General features: G+C 38.2%; 7 protein-coding genes across 9 annotated transcripts in view; 3 read left to right on the top strand and 4 right to left on the bottom strand.

Moving 5' to 3' along the window:
* The first annotated feature begins 30 nt into the window (after window positions 1–30).
* On the top strand, window positions 31–3,630 carry LOC113211496 (uncharacterized). Its single transcript, XM_026429877.2, has 8 exons — window positions 31–1,009; window positions 1,171–1,330; window positions 1,416–1,528; window positions 1,601–1,738; window positions 1,835–2,039; window positions 2,129–2,273; window positions 2,360–2,474; window positions 2,553–3,630. Exons 1-8 carry the CDS (start codon window positions 818–820, stop codon window positions 2,706–2,708), a joined length of 1,224 nt encoding a protein of 407 aa, XP_026285662.1. The 5' UTR covers window positions 31–817; the 3' UTR covers window positions 2,709–3,630.
* LOC113211497 (exosome complex component CSL4) lies at window positions 3,625–5,130 on the bottom strand. The gene is made up of 6 exons (XM_026429878.2): window positions 4,939–5,130; window positions 4,705–4,820; window positions 4,534–4,608; window positions 4,265–4,438; window positions 4,090–4,171; window positions 3,625–3,902 (listed from the first exon to the last, which is right to left on the bottom strand). Exons 1-6 carry the CDS (start codon window positions 4,967–4,969, stop codon window positions 3,784–3,786), a joined length of 597 nt encoding a protein of 198 aa, XP_026285663.1. The 5' UTR covers window positions 4,970–5,130; the 3' UTR covers window positions 3,625–3,783.
* A 313-nt stretch (window positions 5,131–5,443) lies between these two features.
* LOC113211503 (dynamin-like 120 kDa protein, mitochondrial) lies at window positions 5,444–13,396 on the bottom strand. Of its 3 annotated transcripts, XM_052273787.1 has the most exons (21): window positions 13,198–13,396; window positions 12,386–12,767; window positions 12,153–12,306; window positions 11,854–11,985; window positions 11,287–11,328; window positions 10,421–10,489; window positions 9,806–9,960; window positions 9,539–9,702; window positions 9,300–9,438; window positions 9,083–9,208; window positions 8,761–8,991; window positions 8,538–8,683; window positions 8,306–8,467; window positions 8,024–8,211; window positions 7,725–7,939; window positions 7,494–7,613; window positions 7,200–7,337; window positions 6,776–6,976; window positions 6,575–6,668; window positions 6,374–6,484; window positions 5,444–6,269 (listed from the first exon to the last, which is right to left on the bottom strand). In XM_052273787.1, exons 1-21 carry the CDS (start codon window positions 13,224–13,226, stop codon window positions 6,205–6,207), a joined length of 3,063 nt encoding a protein of 1,020 aa, XP_052129747.1. In that variant the 5' UTR covers window positions 13,227–13,396; the 3' UTR covers window positions 5,444–6,204. The 3 variants fall into 3 exon arrangements, with proteins under 3 accessions (XP_052129747.1, XP_052129748.1, XP_052129749.1); XM_052273788.1 differs by lacking the exon at window positions 10,421–10,489; XM_052273789.1 differs by lacking the exons at window positions 10,421–10,489; window positions 11,287–11,328.
* Window positions 13,397–13,633: 237 nt separating this feature from the next.
* On the bottom strand, window positions 13,634–17,871 carry LOC113211527 (transcription factor 25). Its single transcript, XM_026429919.2, has 11 exons — window positions 17,554–17,871; window positions 17,021–17,206; window positions 16,739–16,938; window positions 16,458–16,543; window positions 16,236–16,366; window positions 15,971–16,164; window positions 15,719–15,893; window positions 15,349–15,605; window positions 15,015–15,270; window positions 14,747–14,901; window positions 13,634–14,660 (listed from the first exon to the last, which is right to left on the bottom strand). Exons 1-11 carry the CDS (start codon window positions 17,716–17,718, stop codon window positions 14,483–14,485), a joined length of 1,983 nt encoding a protein of 660 aa, XP_026285704.1. The 5' UTR covers window positions 17,719–17,871; the 3' UTR covers window positions 13,634–14,482.
* A 196-nt stretch (window positions 17,872–18,067) lies between these two features.
* The window catches only part of LOC113215362 (xenotropic and polytropic retrovirus receptor 1-like), a 41,227-nt gene continuing 36,244 nt past the window's right edge, over window positions 18,068–23,050 (top strand). The window contains exons 1-3 of the mRNA XM_052273785.1: window positions 18,068–18,461; window positions 18,861–18,940; window positions 19,049–19,202. Of these exons, the coding sequence (XP_052129745.1) occupies window positions 18,872–18,940; window positions 19,049–19,202 (223 nt within the window). The 5' untranslated portion in view covers window positions 18,068–18,461; window positions 18,861–18,871. The remainder of the gene's footprint in view (window positions 18,462–18,860; window positions 18,941–19,048; window positions 19,203–23,050) is intronic.
* Window positions 19,374–20,991, top strand: LOC113211528 (uncharacterized). The gene is made up of 2 exons (XM_026429920.2): window positions 19,374–19,782; window positions 19,857–20,991. Exons 1-2 carry the CDS (start codon window positions 19,463–19,465, stop codon window positions 20,989–20,991), a joined length of 1,455 nt encoding a protein of 484 aa, XP_026285705.1. The 5' UTR covers window positions 19,374–19,462.
* Window positions 20,993–23,044, bottom strand: LOC113211529 (uncharacterized). Its single transcript, XM_026429921.2, has 3 exons — window positions 22,686–23,044; window positions 22,395–22,583; window positions 20,993–22,067 (listed from the first exon to the last, which is right to left on the bottom strand). The coding sequence occupies exons 1-3, from the start codon at window positions 22,918–22,920 to the stop codon at window positions 21,046–21,048; spliced, it is 1,446 nt and encodes a 481-aa protein (XP_026285706.2). The 5' UTR covers window positions 22,921–23,044; the 3' UTR covers window positions 20,993–21,045.

Here is a 23,050-nt window from a genome sequence, read left to right as displayed (position 1 = left end):
TTACAAGTGCCAGAAGTTCGCTTCTCACTTGGCAGCGGATTGCGACGCACGACAGGACACGTGCCGCATCTGCGGAGCAGCCCACAGAGCCAGCGCTTGCACCGCCAAGGCGGTTCCCCGTTGCTCCAATTGTGACGGCCCTCACCCTTCGTCTTCGCCACGCTGTCCGCGCCGCCCACGGTCTCCGCCTGGACCGGCGCCGACAGTTCGACCGCCAGGAGCAGGACGGTCATCTCCACGGCCAGGACCGTCCCTCCTTTACCATCTCGCCGCTGTGCTGCGCCTCCTCACGGACGGCGCCCAGCGGCCGCCTCGGGGATCACGTCGGCCGCCCCGGAAACCCCCTTCTTCCGGCCCTGCCCGCCGCCCCTCTGGGGCACGGGCGTAAGTGGCCCAACCACCGGCACGCCGGCGGCGCGTTTGACTCTCGCGCGCCCCGGCCCCCGGCCGCCTCGCGCTTCGCGCGGGCGGTGTCTCGACGGCACCTTTCCTCTGGCCGCTGAGGCCCTCGCACACTCTACGCCAATCGTTGGTCAGCTCTGGCCAAGGCAGTACACCCGGAGGAAAAAAAAAAAAATACAGACACATCAATAATTTCTGTGAAATCTGTCAATTCTCCTAATTGCGTTGAAAGTAGTGTGGTAGATTAAAATTCATATCATTTGCATCCCGATTGTTTCGTTGGTAAATTTTTGTCATGCGTGCCTCTTGAAATTTAGATTAAATGTAATGGATTCTACATAACCTAGGCCTTTCCACGTATTCGCGAATGAATCGTGTCCGATAACTCAACCATTTTTGGTTTTCGTCGTTGAATATGGTCCGGCATAAAATGTTGGCCAAAACATCACGCATCGTGGCACTTTGCTCTGCGGCCAATTTCATTAACGCCGCTGACAGAGTCATCATGCCCATTGCCATAGTGCCAATGACAGATGAGTTCAAGTGGTCACTACATTGGCAAGGATGGATATTGTCTGCCTTTGCATTCGGTTATTTCACCAGTCAGGTATATTTTTTAGTCCATTTCTGGAAATGCGCTATTGTTTTTCTGTAAATCTCAATTTACATAACACTTACTTTCCCCCTCAGAACAGCTGATGTGCTTGAAACAGATTGCATCAAATTTTATTTTAACTTAACGTTTTTATGCATTTATTTTTCTTTTAGATTATTGGTGCATGTGCTGCCAATAGGTTTGGGGGAAAACTTGTCCTATTGTTTGCTGTATTCTTGTGGTCTGTGTCTACTACTATTACTCCGCTGTTGGCCACATCAGTTCCTGCACTAATTTTCTGTCGTGTCCTTCTTGGTCTTGGAGAAGGTTTGGGTAAGTATGATAAATTTTTCTTTGACCTTTTTCATTATTGATCAGATAAACCCTATTATACATTTGTTACTTTTGATTATTGCAGGTTTACCTACCATATTTCATATATTTGCTCATAGTGTTCCCATAGAGGAGAGATCTCGAGCTTTTGGATACTTAGTAGCTGCTGGATCAGTGGGACAGTTTGCTGCTTCAGTTGTAAGTGGAGCATTACTGCTTGATTCTTTGTTCAGTATTGTTCTATTGGATTTAAAATTATTTTGTTTCCAGCTTTGTCCCCATCTGGCATGGCAAACAGGCTTCTACTTATTTGGAACATTGGGAATATTGTGGGTCCTGATATGGTTAGTGCTTTATCATGACAGCTCGAACACCTCAGCAGATGACATTCCACTCTTTGTTCCCAAGGTAAATCCATCTATATCTAAAGGATAACTTGACTAAATTATTATCTGATCCTAGGACAAGTGATTCACATTCCTAACAAATAATTAAACTCTTCAGGTTACTAATCCAAATGTCCAGTGGTGTGAATTTGTGAGCCATTGGCCATTGTGGGCACTATATATTGCACACTTTGCCATGAACTGGTCAAATTACATTATAATGCAATGGCTACCCACCTACCTTGCCCGAAATCTGGGTGCAAACAAAGAAAGTATTAGTCTTACAGCTGTTCCATACGTAGTAAATTCTCTCACTGGAATTTGTAAGTTTAAAATTTCAAAAATGAGTTGTTGTTTTTCCTGTTTTTTTCTTCAATCTTTTAAAATGATTTTAAAAAAAATTGTCTTTTAGTGTCCGGCCATTTTGCGGATACATTGGTGCTTCGTCGATGGACTGTTCTCTCCGTGCGTAGGTTAATGACCACCTTGGGCCTTCTTGGTCCAGGAATTTTCTTACTAGCATTTTGTGCTGTGGACAATATGTTGGCAGCTGTCATGTAAGTAACTCACCTATAACTTAGATATTTGAGTAACCATGAAAATTGAACTAAAAAAATATTCTTATAAACATTTTTTTTTTCAGCATTGTTTCAATATCAATGGGCATGTGTGCGTGCAATTCAGCTGGTCATCTGAGTAATCATGCAGATATTGCACCCAACCATGCTGGAGTGACATTTGCTATTTCCAATACTCTGGTGAGTAAAATAATTCAAACCTAACTGGGATGAAATGAATTGTCACTCACTGACCAGCCTTTGGTTGTTTTGTTCTAGGCAACAATACCAGGAATTTTATGTGGACCTTTGACAGCCGAACTTGTGACACAATCTCATGGTCGGTGGTTCCCAGTATTTGTGTTGGCAGCCGGCATCAATTTCACTGGTGCTATTATTTATGTGAGCCAGAGCTCAGCATCACAAGTTCTTTGATAACTATAAGACATGATATTGAATACTGTCATATCAGAAATCAACTAAATTATGACCTCACTTTAATTCAATCAAGTATTTAAGTGCAAGATTAAATTTGTGTGACCCTTTGAGTACCCAATTATAGTGGTAAGAATTCTTCCTCCATTTTTCTTCTTTAATTTATAGTTCTGTGAGGGTGTGTGTGTGTGTGTGTGTGTGTGTGTATGTATGTGAGAGAGACAGAGAGAGAGAGAGAAAAAGGAAAAGAATGTGTGTATGTCTTAATTCATTTGCCAGCTTGTGATATTAAGTCTATAAGAGACAAACTCTTGAAGTAAAATGATTTATAGATATATTTCAAGGAGAACTGGGATGCCTACATTTTATACTTATTCAGTCACTAGGCGAATTTTGTAATTGACAGGGTATGTTTCAGCTGAATAAAACAACCTTAATGGGATTTTCTAGTCTTCAGGAGTCTAGAAGAGAGTAAGTTGTATGTAAATATTTAACAATAGTTTATATTGTATGTTGATGCTTGAAAACCAAACAAGTGATTGTAATGCATTTTCAATTCTGTTCTAATTGCATAAAGACACTTGAAATGTTTGTGATATTTAACTAGTTGTTTTATGTAGCTCCTTCTACCGTTTTGTGGTTTAAAGGCATTTTATTACCAACGATGTATCTCAAATAGTATGATTTTATAGTAGCATCTTACCCCCTTCCACCATGAAATAATTATTCCGTTCATCATGCATGTATCAGCGATGTAGTTGCTTCATATTTCATTTTTGCCTTGTCCAATGGTCGTAAATTAATTTTTAACTGTTCTCCAGAATTTGTGTATCATCTGTGTGTAATATTAATGCTAAGATACCTTGTTGAAAGTATAAATTTAGTTATTTCAAATGACTGTAAATAGAAAGAGAAATATTTTTTTGCTTGTTATTGTAATTTTTTTCCACGTTATTGGCCCTGTAATAAGAAGCTATTCACAGAAAAGATATTGCCTGTCAAATTTGAGAAATTAAAGATACAAAAATATTGCACTTCAGTGAAGGCATTTAAGAATTCCTTCAGAAGGAACTATCTAAATGACAATATGAGAACCTAATCTCTCAGGTATAACTTTGGCAACTTTTCTTAATTCCTTAATGTGTGTCTTAGGACACTGCATCTCGGTCCAACTGATGGGTACCATTGAAGTTCCTGAAAGAAAAGAAAAATACACCATCAGGACCTGATATGAGAGACAATATCACACATAGTGAGTCTGATAGAAGAATGGTAGTGTAATGCATGGCCGGGATAGGATAACAGCACCAGTACCATTCTTTAGTCAGTCTGACAACACTGTATTAAAAAATTAGTCAATTTGCACTTTACTACTTCTTACCGGTTTCACTATCAGCTATTACAACTCCTAACTCATCTTCAGCTGTGGACAGTTGATATGAATGTACTTCTGTCATTGGTAACTGTTGAGAAGTTAAGGAATATTTTTGACAATTCTCTGCAACTTTGACACACACATACATGCAGTACACAGATACGGGTCATGAGAAGGATACAACTCGAGCCAGAATAATATCTCCTGGACGAAAACATTTGATCATTTCCACTTTATCTTTTTCAGTTGCACGTACATCTTCTTTACGTAAAATGCCACGGTATGGCCGAGAGAGAACTGTATCACCTATACACTTTATGATACATTTACAAAACCTCTGTTTCACAATGGTTACCTGTGATTTTTTTGAAGGAAGAAGAGAAACCAAGTGATGAAGTGATAGTAATTTCTTAGCCAATGAAATCACAGTCTGAATTCTAGACAACATACCTTTGCAGTGACGATATCACCTGGAGCAGGAACTATACTTTGTTCATTACTGCTACGTACTTCAATTAGCGATGCCTAAATATGTTATGATAGGAAAAACGAAGGGATGAGATATAATTATCGTTACTATTTATCTTAATTGAAGAGGGAGATTAAGAAATGGGATATAACCTTGTCTTGTTTTTCTATCTTTACAACTCCAGCTAATGTGGCATAGATGTATCCCAAGCGTTCGTAAGTCCCTCGGCCTGATAAATGATTCTTGTCAGCGATGCTCAAGCGTTGTCCTGAAAGGAGAGAATAGCTCACTTCTTATAACTATAATAACAATTATAGTAGCATCCACCAGATGAAAAACACATGCGATTGGGGAGGTTAGATACTTTGTGGTAAAAATATTTTCACCTGGAACACAAACGAGAGTTTCTTGATCCATTTTCTAACAAACTAACAAAGTATTAGAATAAAATGCTGAAAGCGTGGTAAGTAAAACAAAACAATTTGTGAATTTCCCCACAATTTTTCGACACTGTTTACAAACACCAACATACACGTTGACGATACGCTTCCTCCCTCCTGACGGAGCTCACAACTCAAATCAAACTACAGCCGGGAGAAAGTGTGACGTCACCGAATTCCTTCGGCCCTGGGCCGGGCATGGCCTGGGCACTATTTGATAGATTTGATTGAAAATTGAAACTCAAGATTGAAACCCTTCACCTCCCTTTTCATGGTATAGTCGGCCCAGCGATACTTTGGTCTTCGGTCGGATCCCACGGCAGCGCCATTGCCGCTTATGGGAGCCGAAGACCAAAGTATCGCTGGGACGACTATATCTTTGGCTGTCAAAAGATGAAAGGTGTTAAGTGTCACAATCAATTTCGATTGCCCCCCAAAATAAACAACACAATTTAAAAGAAATTCAAAGCATTTGGTTTCATGTTTTATTACACTTCCTGAATAAATAACACAGAAGCAATTCATTATAAAAGAATTATTTCAGTATAGTCCAGTTCTACATGATTTGAATAGGAAGAAACTAAAGGTTCTTAACAGTCCAGAATTTATTGAGTCTGGCACTCAGATTTACTTCACCCTGGCATTAATGCCACATACAGATACTCTGACACATAATCAATTCACATACAGTATACAGGTCTGTTTTCTGACAAATTTCCAAAAATGTGAAATTTATTCTGCTTTCTTTCATTTACACTTTGCAATTGCAAAAAATGTGACAATTAAAGTGGCTCAAACACAATAAACTTAAAAATCCTTAAGTTTGACTAAGGGCACCCTAGTAGCACGGGCTATTTTGAAATGTTCTTAAAATCATGATTGCCACTAGGGTATTAGCTTCACACAGAAGATGTCCATGCTCTATACTTTCAACCATTATTATAAAAAGCAATCTAACATTTTTTAAAAATTCCAACTTAGGAAATGGCAAATACATTAGGTAGGAAAGGCAAGTCTAATTTCCATACAATAAATGTTTAGGATACATCTACAAACATCAAAAGAATTTACACTAAAAAAATCACAGCAATTCAAGAAAAAAATGTCTTCTGGGACAGAGGATTCCTTCCTAGATTTTGGCTGTAAAGCCTTCAAATGACAAAAGTCCTGAACAAGGATCTTTATTTTCCATAAAGCCAATTAAGGGCAATTTCACTTTTCCATGTTCAGGGCTTGAATAAATTCTTCTAATTTTTCTTGTATTAACCGGACTCGTTCTGTAAACAATAATACAAAATTAATGCTTCAAAAATAAAATCAAGCTTAGCATTTTGAAAAACAAGCTCAAACACACTCCAAGAATTTGAGCATTAGTTCTTACTTAGTTCTTCAGCTAAGAGAACTCTTCTCCCAGTGAGAAGTTTTTGTTTCTTTTCTGGATCTTGACTATAGTCTTCAAGCACTTCTTTCACTTCTTTTTCAAGACGACGGGCTAACAAAAATTTCAAATTTTGATTAGTTCTTAAACAGAAGTACATAGAAAAGAAAAAGTTTTTTTTAAAAAAGGTCAAATTGTCAATACCTTCTCTGTTCATTACTTGCTGCCTGAGAGCATTTGATGTTACTTTCAAAACCTGATGAATCCTCCAAAACATAACAACATCACTGCACTCAAGCTAAAGAAGAGGAAAAATAATTAGTTTACAAAAGTGCTCATTGCACACAGTACTGTGTAAAATAAAAACATAAAAAAAGAGAGATTCAAGGAACACAAGATACAAACCTCAGTTTCAAGACCTTGATTGTACAAATAGAAACCTTTGCGACAGTCATATGCTCGAGCAAGACTACGATTTAAGAAATGGCGCCGGAAAACAACATGCCATGTATCTCGCACATAATCATTCTCCACATTCACACCAGATCTCTGCAGATTTTTTCGTACAGCTGCTAATTCATCATATGAAAGTGAAGGTGCATGTTTCTGAAAAATTTATGAGATATCTATAGGTTTACAAAAAACTGTAATTGAAATGAAATACTGCAAGCCAGGGGTCCGTAACTTAACATACTGTATAAGCACCTCATTTATAGCTGTTAATGTTATCTTATTTGCGATTTTGTTAAAATATTTAACTAGCCAATGATGTTCGTTATGTTAAGTTACAGACCCCTACTGCAAGCTCTAATGTAAGAGCTATACTTACATGGTCTGAATATAAAACTTTGTCCAACTCGGATTTTACAGCACTCCGTTTTTTCTGTTCATCAGTTTGATAGGTCCAGTGCAGCCATCGTTCACTTCTTCCAGGTCCTACTAAATCTCTGATCCTTTCCTCGGTTCCCTAATAAGATAAATTTAAAAAAGTAACATAAGACCATCACAGAATAAAGGGTGAAAAGATTCTGAGCAAAATTTAAATAGAAGAAAAAAAAAGGTACAATTAAAAGGAAATTGAAAAAAAGAAGGAAAAACAAACATTTGTCTCTTTTATTGATACCTTTAACTTTTCTCTCAGACTTTCTTCTAAGAACTTCACTGCTAGATCCCATTGTCGTTTATCTGTTACTGAGCGGTCTTCGAGGGTGTTAAGTTGAATAACTCGCAACATTTCTGACGCCTAGTGGAAAATCATTAAATACTGATTAGAAATGAACAGAACAGATAAAAAGCAAGCACATACAAGAAAACAAGCAAAAAAGAAAAACAAAAAGGACATATTGATAAAAACCTTATCTTCCCAAGTATGGCGTTGGAATGCGTCATTAACAACAGCTTCTTTCAGATTATCAAAAATATTGTCATGGCCTTTCGATTGCTTTGCTTGGTTCATAAAATGTTGAAATTCTTCACGCAAACCTTCCCATCCAGTTTCAACAGCTCGTTGGGGTAACTGTTGATCAGCTAGCTGCTTGAGTTTTATGTCAACTGTTGTGTTGAACATCCCTTAAAAGTACAAAATTTGTTAGGGTAAGATTATATTCTGTTTGGACTGTATATGAAGACTTACTTCATTTAATTTGGATGTACCTGCATCATTTGTTTGAGCTGCTGGAAGGTATATATTTTCAAAAATATGTGTATTAACTTTTTGCCAAATCTTTTTCATAAACATTTCCTCCCACTGGAGAGGTGAAACTTGACTCAGGTTAACAATTTCATCCAAGATTTCGCCTCGTGCTTTTTCAAATAATTCATCTCGGTCCAACTCTCTCAGCCTGTTATCAAAAATTAGGAAAATTATATGAGGCGGAAGTTCAAATACTATACAATTAAAATTTCACAGGCTTCCTGTCAAACTAAGAATTCAACCTAGGAAAGTTGTTCTTCCATTCAGTCTCCAAATTAAATCTTGTAGCTTTGAAGGCATCAGCCTGTTGCTCAACTGTATCACGAACCATCTTCCAAAAGCAATCTGCTACAGCCAACGTTAAGTTTCGAGTTGTGACTTGACTTGAAAGAATGCCTCCATCTCTGCAGGATAAAATGAGATTAGAAAATGGAAAATACTACGTAGCTATTGTACAGGACAAAATTTACTTACTTGAAAAGTTTGGAACTGCGGAAGAATGTTTGCTCATAATCACGAATAGATTGGATTGATTCATCTTTTCCACCTTTTCCAGTTACCACGGCATAGTACCCAAGAGCCTTCATGGGAAAAAGACGGCCAGCCAGTATTTTTTTGATCTGGAATCCAGGAATACAGATAATTATATCACAGTGGGAGAGTCAGAACTATGTTTTGTTATGAGAAGTTGACATACTCTATCTGGATTAGTGAGATTTTGTTCTGCCAGATCAACTTTAGTAAGAACAAAGATAGTTCTCCTCCCTTGCGGATCCATTTGAGACACAAGGTCAGTCACATTACTACGCTCTGCATCAACTGAACCATCTTGAATACAAAGAATTATAGCATTTGGATTTGACATGTATGTCTGTGTCATCTGTCTGATGGCATCACGAGTATCAGTGGCCATGTCAACAGTCTGGGTCTATAAAACAAAAAAAAGGAAAGTAATACAGTGACGAAATTAAGAAGCATATTTCAGTTAAAAATGAACTGGGGGAAGAAATAATGCTTACACTAATAATTCCAGGTAAGTCCACAAGCACCATTCTTCGAAGACCAGGCCCTCTCACTGACATAGAGATTACTTCATTGCTTACAGTTTTGCCCCCGAGAACACTATTTTTCATACGAATTTCCACCTATGGAAAAAGAATACAAGATTGATACACTTTTACTCTGTAGAAGTACGAATCAGGCATTTATCTGGGGCAGTGGTGAAACTAATTGTACCTCCCGTCTCAGATCGGCAAGATCTGATTCTTTGCTCAGATCAAACTCACGAGCACTGTCTTTAAATTCTGCAATGTGATACGGTCCTTCGCTGAGGGTTACTTTCACTGGAGCCCTTGTCATCATTTCTCCAGCACCCCTAAAAATTAAAAAATTCAAAGATTTTAATTTTTTTTTTCTAGAAGATAGAAGATGATAGTGGTAGAGTTCAGGCAGAAAAAAGGTAAATAAGGTCTTACCTAGGAAATATACGTGCTTGTGCTATCATCTCAAGAACAGAGGTTTTACCAGAACTTTGATCTCCTACAACAACTACTCTTGGGAGATGATCTTGAGTTTGATAACTGGTATCATAATCACTCAATTCATCCAGAACTTCTGAATACATATCAATAAGAGATTTCTAAAACATGAAAAAAGAAAAAGTGGAGGCACAATGAGTACTTTACTCATAAAAGACTTCAATTACAAACACGTCAATACTGAAGCAAAGAATTGTATGATACCTTTAGTTTCTTCGTATCAACCTTGCTCCCTTTCAGTAAAATTTGTCTTCTTAGCTCCTTATTTTCTTTCTCAAGGCGTTCCAGTTCCTTTTGGTATTTGAGCTGTATGGCAATAAGCTCAGACTGCATTGCTTCTAATCGTTGTTGAGACGTCTCTGAAATTTTAAAGAAAACAAGAAATGTTTCTACAGAACTGAATTAACCAGAATTAACTTCACGGATATTTCAGATAATTCAAGGAGTAAGCAAACTGAAATCAACACCGAACACTTCCGTTCACTTGATTGACTTAAAGCTGTTCTGAACTAGATTTATTGTAACAGCATTTCTTAGCCATTAATTGTTAATTTAAATGGGACTTGAAAACAAAACTATTTAGTACTTCATGCACTTTATGCCAATTACGTGCTCAGCAAAATGCAAAGGCAAAACAGATGGCGTAAACAAGTATTGACAAACATTGCACACAAGCAAAAAAATTAATCAATAGAAGCTTCAAGCAGCAAGAGGTTAATCTTTGATAACTTATAAAAAAAAGAAAGAAAGAAAACAAACACCCAATCTGAGAATTAGTACATGGTGAGATTGAGACCATTCACAATGTTCACTTCTCACCTTGTTTACGTCTTTCTTCATCTGCACGAGTGAATGGGGCTGCATGAAGGACAATGTCACTTTTTACCCCTGCCAAAGACATTTTTTAGCTTTATTAATTATTACTTACAGGCTGATAAGTAACATTCAAAAATGGAAAGTAGTACGATTGTTGAAACCAGTAAAATAAGCCCATACGTAATGGCAGGTTTAACACGGAGTTAGTGCTTTCAGAACAGAACAAGATTTGAGCGGGGCAGAACAAATTAAGAGGGAAGAATGAATGAGGTGTTTCAGAAATGGAACAGAACAAAGTTACCTATGTTCTGTACGGCAGGGACACCTCCTGCCAACCCCGTTGTTCCGTTCCGGAAATTTTGTTCTGTTCCCGCTCATTGCCATCAAAATAAATGCCTGTTCGCACCCAAGACTTTGTTCTATTCCGTGAAGAAGATTAAGGGTCAGGCAAACAGTATTTGTTCTGTTCGGCACATTTTTCATTCTATTCCAAACGAGCTCCATCATAAACTAGGCATTACCACACATTTTTAGAGATTCAGCAGTGACAGTAGGCTTCTACTTCCAAATAAAAACAAATAATCTACTTCGAAATTTCACAAATAAATTTTAGCAAACCAAGAATAAACAGCAGATGGCAAAGAGATAAGTTTTGGATAAGAAAAGCAAGCAGTAACATCTACCATACGTTTTATCTTTTATAAGATAGATAAAGAATAATAAAAATAATAATAAAAAAAGCAGACGAAATAATTTTAAAAACTAGGATTTTATCATTTTTATTTCAAAGTACTGTGCCATTTTGCTGTACAGCAAACTACTTCTGAATTCATTATGTATATTGTTTATATGAAGGCATGTACACATACCTGTAACAAGTTGGCCTAAATGGTCCACCAAATTTTCAACACCTATGAGAAAAAATAAAGAGGAGGAATAGAAAATAAGAATATTCACTTAAGATTTTAAAGCAAAGTGCAAATCTTTCATATTTTGTGTATTAAGGTATCAAAAATAGGCATTAGGATACACAAATGTAGAAACAAAACAAAATTGAAAACAGCAGTGCAATTACTTGCCAGGTAAACCTTATTCCCCCAAAGCTCAATCAAAAGTGAAGGCGTAAGGTTAATTCTTAATTCATCGTATGTACTTTGGGAAAATTTTTAATATAGAAAAACTACAATTATTTGATGAAGCAAGCAGTATTGATAGTTTGTGAAATAAAAGAGAATATTCGGTTAAACTTTAGTTTCTGAGATGGTTTTCATGCTTACTACCAGTCAGGGAAATGTAACTTTAGGCTAAGAAATGCATACAACGACTACAAATTAGATAAGATGAAGTATGATACACCACCCTCTCAGAATGCGTACCTTTATTACTGTAATCTCCTTAATAAAAACAGATATGTTTGTAAAAATGAAATTGCTTACCACTCATAAGTCTGGAAGAGCGAACATCTCCTTCCTCCTTGCTTGCAGCCTCAATAGCATTTTCTAGCTTCATATCCCACCACTCTTTCATATTTTTAACTTTCTCTTCACCAAGAGTACGCAATCTGGGGTCTAAAAAGTAGAAAACAAAGAAGAATTCAGGATTTCTAAAAATTACAGGAGACTTTGACATATTGAGTCCAACATGATCTTTAAAACAATCACAGGCATCAAAATGCTTCAGGCTCAACATATTAACAACTAAAAAAACAACAACAACAAAGAACTAACACACATACCTAATTCAATGTTTCCAAGGTTTCCAACAACTTTATCCCGAATACCCTGAAGTGATGTGAATACAGAATCAATTTTTTCTGGTTCAGGATAATATTGTTCAAGCCATGACATATCAGGAAGAACTGGTAGGCTTTTTTTCCACTCATCATAAGACTACAGGACAGAAATACATTTATAACATTGTTGCATAGGAATCTATCATAAGAATTAAGATACAAGAATAAAGTTATACCTTGCTTAGACTCATTCCCCCACTAATTGCTCCACCCAGAACAATGTAACGCAGTTTTAAAACACCTCGTATTGCTCTAGCAATAAGCATGCCTACCCCACGAGAAGGAACTGATACTAAAGAAATTGGTTTAACACGCAGTAGTGACGCATGACTGTTCCTTCCTAAGTTGCGTTGAGCACAGACTTGACTAAAATATCGCATATCTTTGGACATTGGGGTATCATAGAGAGCAAACAAAATACTCTTTCTAGATACTTTGGTGAGTCCTCCATTGTAGACAGCCTTTGACACATTACCACCAGATATCAGATGAGTTTGGGATAACAGTGGTTTCGAACGAATCCGGTGGCACGAACGTTTTAGTAGTACAACCGCCACTCTACAAGAGACAAGAGAATATTTTGCATGTAATTAAAGATAAAAAGAACATACAAGATATTGTGGGTAGGTCATGGAGTCCCTGTGGAAAGCACAAGAAACTTCAGCCGCTTTGACAGTCGACATTTCAACTACGACAGGGCGGAATCAAAAATAAAAATCGAAGTAATCATAAGTAAAATCATCACTTTACGGCCAAAGGGAACAAAAAGTAGTGATTTCTGCCGGTCGCATAACCTTAAGTATGTATTTCCACTTTCCTAATAATGCCGGGTTAAGAAAAATCGTTGAATGCAATAGTGATATTTTACTGGCCGCGTTTTTATTACGACCAGTTCTATTGAAGCTTTCGTTTAGAGACGTTATAATATACACAATGAATTGAACATGAGTAGGTTATGACACCCCCATGTGTAAATGTCCACACTCACCCAAATTTTCCACGAGGTATAACATCCATTGTGCTGACAGAGGATCAATCCTTTAGTGTTTGTGAGGCCCTTATAATGCTAAAACTGCCATAAACTCCTCCAGTTTAATCTTTAGGGACATTTCGTCAGCTTGGCCCTAGTACTTGTCTTGCTTGACACTGTCGACTTACACTGCCTCTGTGATCACATTCTTTCATTCATTCTCATTCATTGAGTTGCTTAGAGTCCACAAGGCCGAGATCAGGCGGGATGAAGTCGGTTGTTCAAGGTTCAACCCTACCCTATAGTTCCTTCTAAAGGGCCTTCTTGCGAATTAGAGGCTTGTAAATGGGTAAATCTTGAGACATAAAGGTAAATGGTAAAAAAAAACAAAAAACGAAAAAAACAAAAAAAACAAAAAAAAAAACAGGTTCAAATAAAACAGATAAAAGGCAGCTTTGATTTTTTTTTTTACAATAACACAGTTTATTAAAATTTATCACATTGCAGAAAGAAAGTGGATATTACATTGCCAACAGTTTCAATCCTACTTCCAGTAATTAGATACCTAATAGTTTCACTTGATAGAAGGAAAAAATTTGAGTATGAAAATCAGTCACCACAATTATCAAACTTGTTTCCTATTGTTTGTACCATGCAATACATGAACTTGTTTTGTGCAAGTTATGCAAGGGAAACAGGAACTTTAAATTTAACTAAAATAATGATTCAAACCTTAATAATTTGAACAGATGTAATATTTATAATGGAGTCTACTGTAAGCTATCTTGATGATTGAGATCATTCACAGCAGCTAAGAAATAAATTTGATATCGAAAATTTTCCTTCAAAACACAAATACAAAGTAAAGGGTTTAAACAAACTGGAATTAAAAGCAACTTAGAAATATTTCAAAGGCAAATGAAAAACGAAGAGGATAGGAGGAAAACAACAGAAACAACACATAAGCAGTTTGAGGGAGATCATCTAACTGTAAACTTAAGTAGAATGATTTTCGACAACAAAGCTATATGACAAAGTATAAGCAATTCATCGACCAGCAGTCCTATGAGAGACAACAACAGCTTTCAGAGAAATAGAAACAAATTTATTACAAAAATGACTGCTGGGTGCTTGGGTCTATGCTGAGACAAATGCAAATGTTTGAAGTTTCCACAACCCCATTTCCCACAAATGATTGATTGATTAATTAGAAATTAAATTACAATGTAAGTTTTATCTTCTTAAATATTTGAAATTTCCACAATTTCCCACTGTTAATTAATTAATTGATTGATAACTTAAATTAAGCTGTGTCGGTTTCATCTCCTTCCGACTCATTGGCATCTGAATCATGGGTAAGACTAGCCATTAAGTCTCTCACACTTTCCATTAAAGTGCGCACTCTTGCTGTTACATCATTTAGTACACCTCCATCTTCTTGAACTTCCTCATGATTTTCATTTTCATTAACTAATGCCTCACTGGAAAAAAATAAAATATACTTGGAATAAACAGAACAAGCATTTAAATAGCATTATACTTCATAATTATGACATTTTAATCTTACGCTTCATCAATGTTGAAATGTGGCAGTAACGACCGAAAGAAATTAGTGAAAACATTTGTTTCAACAGGCAAGCGTGAACGTTGAGGGCGGGTATACAGATCAACAGAGTCTGATGGAGGTAATGGATCAAGAGACATGATAGGGCCAAGTTGATTCTGTGGGAGCAATTAAGCAAATTTAAAGATTAGACCAAAGTAGAAACTCAAATTTAGGATTGCCTACAATCCGTAGAAATAGCTGAGAAAAAACAAATTTTTGATGAACTTACTGCAGGTAACCCTTGAGGTGTTAAATCCTTTCTATCACATAAGAATATGTATCTCAAAATGTTTCTAGGTGGTGTCCCAGCATACCGTATGCCTCGCTTTTTTTCTGCATCAATGATTACAGGATCATTTGAAGTAACTCTATCCAATACAGTGTGAGCATTTCTCTGCAGCCAGGGAAGTAGCTCAGGTTCTTTCCAAACATGATAACTTTGAATAACATAAAGCTGGATAAGTTGTCCAAGAGCTTGACTTTCACTGTAAATTAAGGGAGTTAGATATAAAGCCTTTTACCAAACTTAAAACACATTTTAAGTAAACAGAATGCAATAGTACTTTTTATTGGACTCCAAGGTGAAGAATGGATGTGATGACATTTTGGAATCCACAACTACAGAGCACTTATCCAAAAGTTGTTGGAGTGCACCAGGAAACATAATTAAAGCTTCCTGAAGCATTTTATCTGCGAGTGATGAGTCACCTGAACCATTCTGAGACTGAGATAATTGGAAATGAGCCAAAGCTACAGAAAAAGCAAAGTTTGGAAGCTGTGACAGATTCCTTCGAGGTTCCCACTCTTCAAAAAAGTCAATCTGAAAAAGACAAGAGTACCAAATATAAAATTATCCGAAATGTACCACATACTCAGTATAACAACTGAGGTGAGTTTTAGGTAAGTTTAAGAGACCCAAAATAATTTACTTACAAGCCATTGATACTCCCTAGCTCTCAAGGCATAAAAGTCCATTGCAAGAATGATGGCTAGAGGATCTTGTTCTGGATCAAGAGCAAGAAGTAATTTGCAGAATTCAAGTGCAGTTCGATAGCAGGCACGTCCTCCAACAAACAGTATATGTTTGAATAATGCAACATACAAAGACCTGGGAAATGATAAGTAAGGATTTTAATTTATGAAAGATAGAAACTTGCTGTTTACTAGACCACAATCAATCCAAACCTGTTTTGCTGTCTTTTGTAATCAAGTCTACAAGTCCCTAGTGCAACATTGAATGAGGGGTGAAAGGCACACTCGAGAGCAAACAAAGCTCTCTCAACTAATTCTGCAGCCATTGCCAGATCCTCACTGAGGCGGCATATGTCTGACAGTTGTAGTAGAGAGTTGACATGATACGGATGCATGTTGACCACAGCCTGAACAAAATAGAAACTTAGAAACAAAGTTGACAATACCACTAGAAGATTAAACCCACGAGGATACATACCACAATATTATCTGGACGTAAACTTTCAACAGCATCTAAGAATTTCATCTCCACAGCTTGGTAAGCAGGATTGTGATCAAGTGTGAAATACATCATCCCATCCTTTGTTTCCAATAACTTCATAGACAAACCTAAGAAAAATAGTTGTTGTTCAATTTATTTGTTAATTATGAAGGAATGTAACATATGTAATTTGGTTATTTGTTTGTCAAATAAATTAACCTTGTTTTCCAATTTGAGGCCAATTCTCTTTGGCTGTCACAAGCCAAGTGGACTTTAAAGTACGGACTCTTTGATTACGCTTTTTCCTATACAGTAAGATACAATTCAGATTAAAATATGTATAAGCGAAGAAACCACAAGGGTGCTCCCACAATGTCTTCACTTAAGTGAAAACTACTTTTTTTTCACAAGGTGTGTACATATGCTTACTTTAATTGAACTGAAGACAAAGTGAAGAAAATGTGGGAGCACCCAAACTTACGATTCATAAAAATACAGACCTTGTCTCGGCTTGAATAATTTTTGAACCAAATATTCTTTTGAGTTCATTACTAGGATTTAGATGTTTATGTTCAACTCCAAGAGAGCATTTGCGGCTACCAAAACCTGTTGTATTGTAATCCTGGTTTATGGATGGAGCAGGTGCAGCTTCACCCAGAATTCGGTTAACTTCTTTCACAGACCTCTCTACTTCATCATCCTACATACGTAAAACATAGTAACCCAGTTAAATAATGATGATGGAAACATATGCATTAAGGTATATGAGTGCAAATGGATACCTCAATGTTGTCTTCACTACTCCTTGCATTTTGATGCTGTCTGGTTGATTTCTTCCTCTTCTTTTTTTTCTTCCTCTTACCAGCGTCTTGTCCTGTTTGATCGGCTTGAGCAAGGGATGCCTCTGTTTCATGGTTCTCTTCGGCTTGTCCTTCAGATTCAGATGGCGAATTAGATTCATCAAGCAACTGTAAAATAAAATTTGACAGAATGTCACTTTTTGTGAATATAGAGACGTCTTAGGACTTGGTACAGGATATGCTCGGTTTTGGTACAAACCCAAAGCAAATTGAACCATCAATAGCAGTAGTTTAGTAAATAAGAAGTAACACAGAAGTAACAATGTACTATCTACGGAAAATAAGCAAACTAGCTCTTTGATAATCCAAAATTGTTAATGCAATCGCACAAGATGTAAATATATGATATAGTTTGAAGCCAAAGTGAAAGGTTATAGCAACATCTTAAAAATGATATTAAAGAAGAAATATATTTGTCTCGCAAGTAAAACAGATGAATCAACTTGGGTGCATACCAAATCAAATGGATTAATGTTGGTCTTTTTCTTTGTTCCTCCTGTAAATGTTACGGCTGTGTCCTGGTCCTCAGCACCATCGCTATCCCCATCAGCTGCTAATGCGGCCCCCGGTATTTCCAAGTTCTTGTCACCGTGGAGCTTCCGGATAACTCGAGAAGACATCTTTTGTGAGTCTTACAACTTCATACCAAGCACATAAAGAAAGTCAAAAGATGACAGCTAAACCAAAATAAAAACACGTCGGTAAACTTATCCTCTACGTGTGTCGTATCTCGGTCTCGTTTTACCCCCTCCCCTACCCCCCGCCTGCCCCCGCCAACGCCAAGAACAACAGAAGTGGGAGGACTGCGAGGCCAGGCCGGCCGTTTAGCAGCTGTCTCTTTCGGGCGCGGGTTGCCTAGATGTTAGGAGAGCACCCCGTAGCGGACATCGCTTGTGACGGACCCGTCGTTTCCCCCCATTTCGTATACACATTTCAATCAAAGAGACTGCCACAAAATCTCTTTCCAACTCTCGGTTGTTGTACTGTATATTTACCATCACTCGAAAAGCTTTCCATCCTTCTGCACCAAAAATGCGACGAAGAAGCGAGTCTCAAAGTAGGCTATTTTCCCACAAGATTCACACAGCGCGCCGCCCGCTCCGGGGGTACTCTCCTAACATCTAGGCAACCCGCGCACGAAAGAGCCAATGGCTGACGGCGGGCTGTGAGCGCGGCCGGGCAGTCCTCCCACTTCTGTTGTTCTTGCTCTCGCCCCGACCCCGACAAACTCGACCAACAGTTGTGTCGTCTGCTTGCTTTGGTCTCGCGAAGGTGCGAGTATGAAGTTTGCGCCCTTAGTTATGTCGTTTGTGTTTGATGGCCTCACAACGAACGTATTTGACACACAAGAGAAGTAATCTTGGTGAGTTATTTCATTCACAACAACAGTCTCTATGCTCATTTCGTTGTCAAGGGAGTCGTCTAACCTGATCTAACCCCGACAACCCTGAAAGTTCTTGATGGTCAGTTCCAAAAATAAAACTTGATTTTTTTTCAAAGGGTTAAACCGTAGTCGGCGTCTTTGACATGTGCGCGTAGAGTCATTCTGAGGCGCGCTGTTAAATTTGTTGTTTAGCGCAGTCAATTCCATTTCAAAGCTAGATTGAAAATGTTAAATCATTCAATCTTATTTATACACCGCCCACGGCGGCAGCTTCGTGTAACCCGTGTAACCTCGCAACCTGTCTCGCGCTGAAACGTTCCTGTTTAATGCGCATTGTAAAAAGTGGTCAGAACATCAAGTTGTAATTATTTTTTTCAGGTTAAAGCAAAATGAAATTTGCAGAACATCTTGGGGCTCACATCACGCCCGAGTGGCGGAAGCAATACATCAACTACGAAGTATTTTCCAATAATCCTCATATTACCCTTTACCACTTTATTCTGTCTGGTCGTCATTTACTGTCTTTACCCCTTATGCTCCTCCAATTTTCTTGTCATTTACTATAGGAAATGAAAGCCATGCTGTACCTGGCCGTGGAGCAGGCACCATCGGCCGAAGTAGTAGAGCCTGCAGTTGTGCGAGCCTATTTTTCGCAATTTGACGAAAAATTCTTCCACTACTGCGATAAGGAGCTCGCGAAAATCAACACCTTCTTCTCTGGTAAGTGCTGTTTAAATTTTGAACGCGGGAGGAGATCGGGGATGTCGAACTTCATACGAAACTACGTGTCGAAAAGGCAAAATAATCTACGGCCGGAATGCTATTCGCGTTTCAAACAGACGACGGTGGCGATCAAGCGGCCGCCACACGAACTAATTTTCAGGTGACCAGATGAGGTTAAGGGAATTCAATCGTATAGGAATACACGTGCAGTGCGGGTCGCTCTCTATCGTCTTCTCCGGTTTATTTGTGTTGTTATAATGGCCCCTTTACTTGTATTGGAACATGTTTTTCACGCCCAGCAAGGTTTTCTTCGGCCTTTGGCCGAAGGAAGACTTGCTGTTGAAAATATTGTCAGTATTGGAGTGAAGAGCCGGCGCGCTGAACTCGTCGAGATACAGGCAATAGTAGTCCCGAGTACTAATGTAACAAAAGACCCATTTACCGTGGAGGTTTCTATAAATACTAAAGAAGCAATCGTCGAAAAGAAGATAACGGCAATAAGCTGTTCTTGTGCGGGCGGTGCCTGTAAAAAGCATTGCTGTAAGCATGCGATGGCAGTCATCATCAACTTGGAAAGGTAGGCTTGGGCCCCAATAAGTTGCTTTGTTCTTTGTACAATTTTCAGATTATAATATTTCCTTCATGTTACAGGCTAGATGAGTCTGACATTGATACTCTCACATGCACGGATACGAATCAAGCGTGGGGTAAGCTCAAGGAGGGAGCATTGAGTAAGTTTGATCCTGCTGCCCTGGACACTTTCTGCCATGTTCCTAAAGTTGTGCCGGTCTACCGTCGAAAAGTGGAACCAGTTACTGAAGAGCTAGCAGATGAGTTTGAGAAAGCTAGTCTGGCATTATTGGAAAACTCAATGGCTGCCAAGTGTGAGAAGAGGCAGCGAAAAGCAGCACCAGCTCCAGCTCAGCCCAGTCAAAGGCGCCTTAGTTTCTTCAACCATGTGATTCAGCAGCAACATAATCTAGTCATTAGAGTACATGAGTTAAGTTTAAGTATGTTAAGTAAGTGTTCCCCTGCTGAGCAGGAATATTATAGGGAAAATGTTGTTGTATCTGAAGTGGAGGCCCGCAATATATTTTTAGACAGCACAGGGCAAAACAATGCTGTCTGGGATGCTGCCAAATATGGAAGAGTGACGGGTAGTATTTCGTATGCACTATATACATATTATAAGAATAAAAATCCTGATTGGGGAAAAAAAATTGAGTCTGTATTTGGGTCTAATATTACTAATGATAGTATGGCAGCAGGAACATTCTATGAGCCTTATGCTTTGAAGAAGTATTTGCTTGATGAGAACAAGAAGGGTTTTGGTATTGTAGACTCAATGCAGGTGGGTATAGTTGTAAACCCACTGGTTCCATGGCTTGGTTACAGTGCTGATGCCATTATTTACAAAGATAGGAAAATGTTTAAATTGTGGGAGAATAAGACACCTGTTAAAGGCCAGATAATTGGGGCATCAGATATATGTGACCACTTAGCTTACATTGACCAGTCTACTGGTCTATTGAAAAAAAAGAATCAATATTATGGTCAGATTCAACTCGGGATGGTCCTGCTGAACATTCCTGCCTGCGATTTCTGTGTTTATTGTTCTGGAAAAGTTGAAAAGTTGCGTCCACCAAAACCAGACTTGGAGTCTATCCACTGTCAAACTGTAGTCTTAGATCAGTCATTTTGTGCTAATTATTTAGAAACTCTCTGTCGTGTTTATTTTGAAAAAATTTTACCTTGGCGGGTTCAAGAACAGATTAAAGCCTCATAACTAAAAGTAGAAAAAAATTGTAAAAATTTATTTTACCTTTTTATCTTTTGACAATTACAGAAATTTGTCATCAGCTAAAACTGGGGGACTAAGATTCACTAAGGCACACACAATCATGAGAACATCATCAATATATGGTGTCAGTCTCCACTGAAGCTTATTTTTAAGCATAGAGTATTCCCTAATTCTTTGAATAACCCTCTCTACATGCACTCTTGCTCTTGCAATTTTAGCACACTGCACTGCTTCTGCTCTAGTAAATTTCCCTTTCTGCCTCAGAAACGGGGGACGAATCATGGTGAGTAAATACTTTTGACACTCATCCTCTATAGCAAATCCTTTATCAACCATAATAGCATCACCAAACTCACATAATTCATACAAGCCTGAATCAGATGTAATGAATTTATCAGATGCTCTTCCACCGTAAGCTTTGCTCACTTTGGTTATTGCACCTCCTGGGGAAACACCCAGTAAAACTTTAACTGTATAATTTTTCTTGTACTGCGAATACAGACGTACTCTACACCTTACACACTTGGGTTTCTCAACATACAATTCAAAACAATCAAGCACTACTCTTGTGTTCGTAAAGTAAGAAAAACATTTTGGCATATTATTTAATATTATGTCTTTAGACTGCCATTTGACAAAACATTTAAATAGTTGTGCCAACACTTTGACAGTGTCATAAAAATAATTGCAAACATTTTGGACGCTTTTCTCAAAAAATACACCTAACGTAGAAAAATGCAAAGCCAACTTAATTTTCATCATACACAGCAAAATACGGTCTCTTGATGATAAATGGAATGGCTTTCTAGGATTTTCAGGAGCAATTTTATCAAAATATATGACAACAGTATCAAGGAACTCCACTGATGGCAACCCAGTTGTAGAAAATAATTTTTCATCACTACTTGTCAGGCTACTCACAAATGCTTCGGTGGGCACATATGTACCTACTTGTACCCCAGTAGACTTAAATTTTTCGATGTCTTCTTCATGCACTTCTGGCACATCGATATATCCATCCTGGGGCTCTTCATCTTCATCTGCACTGGAGGTTTGATCGTCTACAATGCACAAAGTTTGATATATAATATCACATGTTCTACAAAAATGGAATGAAAAATATTGCACTACAGGTAAAGGGCACAGGTAACTTTGAGAAGGTATAGATTGCATTTGAAGGGGAAACTAACTAGAACTATCACATAGCGACACCATATAGTACAGATTATATCTGAAGTAGAAAACTAACACTAAGCACAACCAATTTAAATTAAATAAAAAAAAATAGTACGGAACACAAAAATGTACGAACAAGACTAAACTAGATATGTTACATATTAATCACAACTACCTATCACAGTCAGATAACTTATCACTACATGCTGTACCAGTGGAATCAAAAGATTCTCCTCGTTCCAGTCCATCTTGGTGGTCGCCACACGCAAACATAGCTCGTTTCTTGGCCCTGTCAGCCCTGGCGGCGCTCTTCCGTTTTTGAGGAGACGACTTAACGTTCTCGTGACTGCGGACAGGCAGATTCAGCGAAGGTACGGCGGTTTTCTTCAGCGAACGTTTGCCTGCAAAACAAAGCATTAGACAGACCAACAGAGAGCACCCTAACCTGACTTTCAGACACTGTTTTCGGCCCATTACAGATATTTCCACTTGAATTTACTTACCCGTCGGGAGGAAATCTTCTTCGCGAAAGTGTTTGCTGCACACACGCATGCTAGTGGTCAATGTTTTAGCCGTTCTAATGGCTTCAGCCCATCTCTTCCTTCGCACTGGATCTGATGGTGCATAGTGCAGGGATATCGACGGATTTAACTTCTCTGGGCATTGAGGGACACAACAATTATGTCTTTCACGTTTCTTTTTAATTTTTTCGGTTTTCTTTGTGTACGAATGATCCATGACTATACACCACCACGATAAATTTCGCGAAAACGAATGAAATTGTGTGCACGCTACGGCAGCGTGCCTGTGTCGCTTGCGGTGACAGCTGTCAGTGTCACCTATCTATTAGTTCACTCAACGGCCGCTC

The sequence above is a fragment of the Frankliniella occidentalis genome, unplaced genomic scaffold, assembly GCF_000697945.3.
Source record: "Frankliniella occidentalis isolate FOCC.00 unplaced genomic scaffold, Focc_3.1 Scaffold301, whole genome shotgun sequence".
Lineage (NCBI taxonomy): Eukaryota > Metazoa > Arthropoda > Insecta > Thysanoptera > Thripidae > Frankliniella > Frankliniella occidentalis.
Note: the sequence above shows the minus strand (reverse complement) of the source record. Positions and strands in the feature narration are given on the sequence as shown.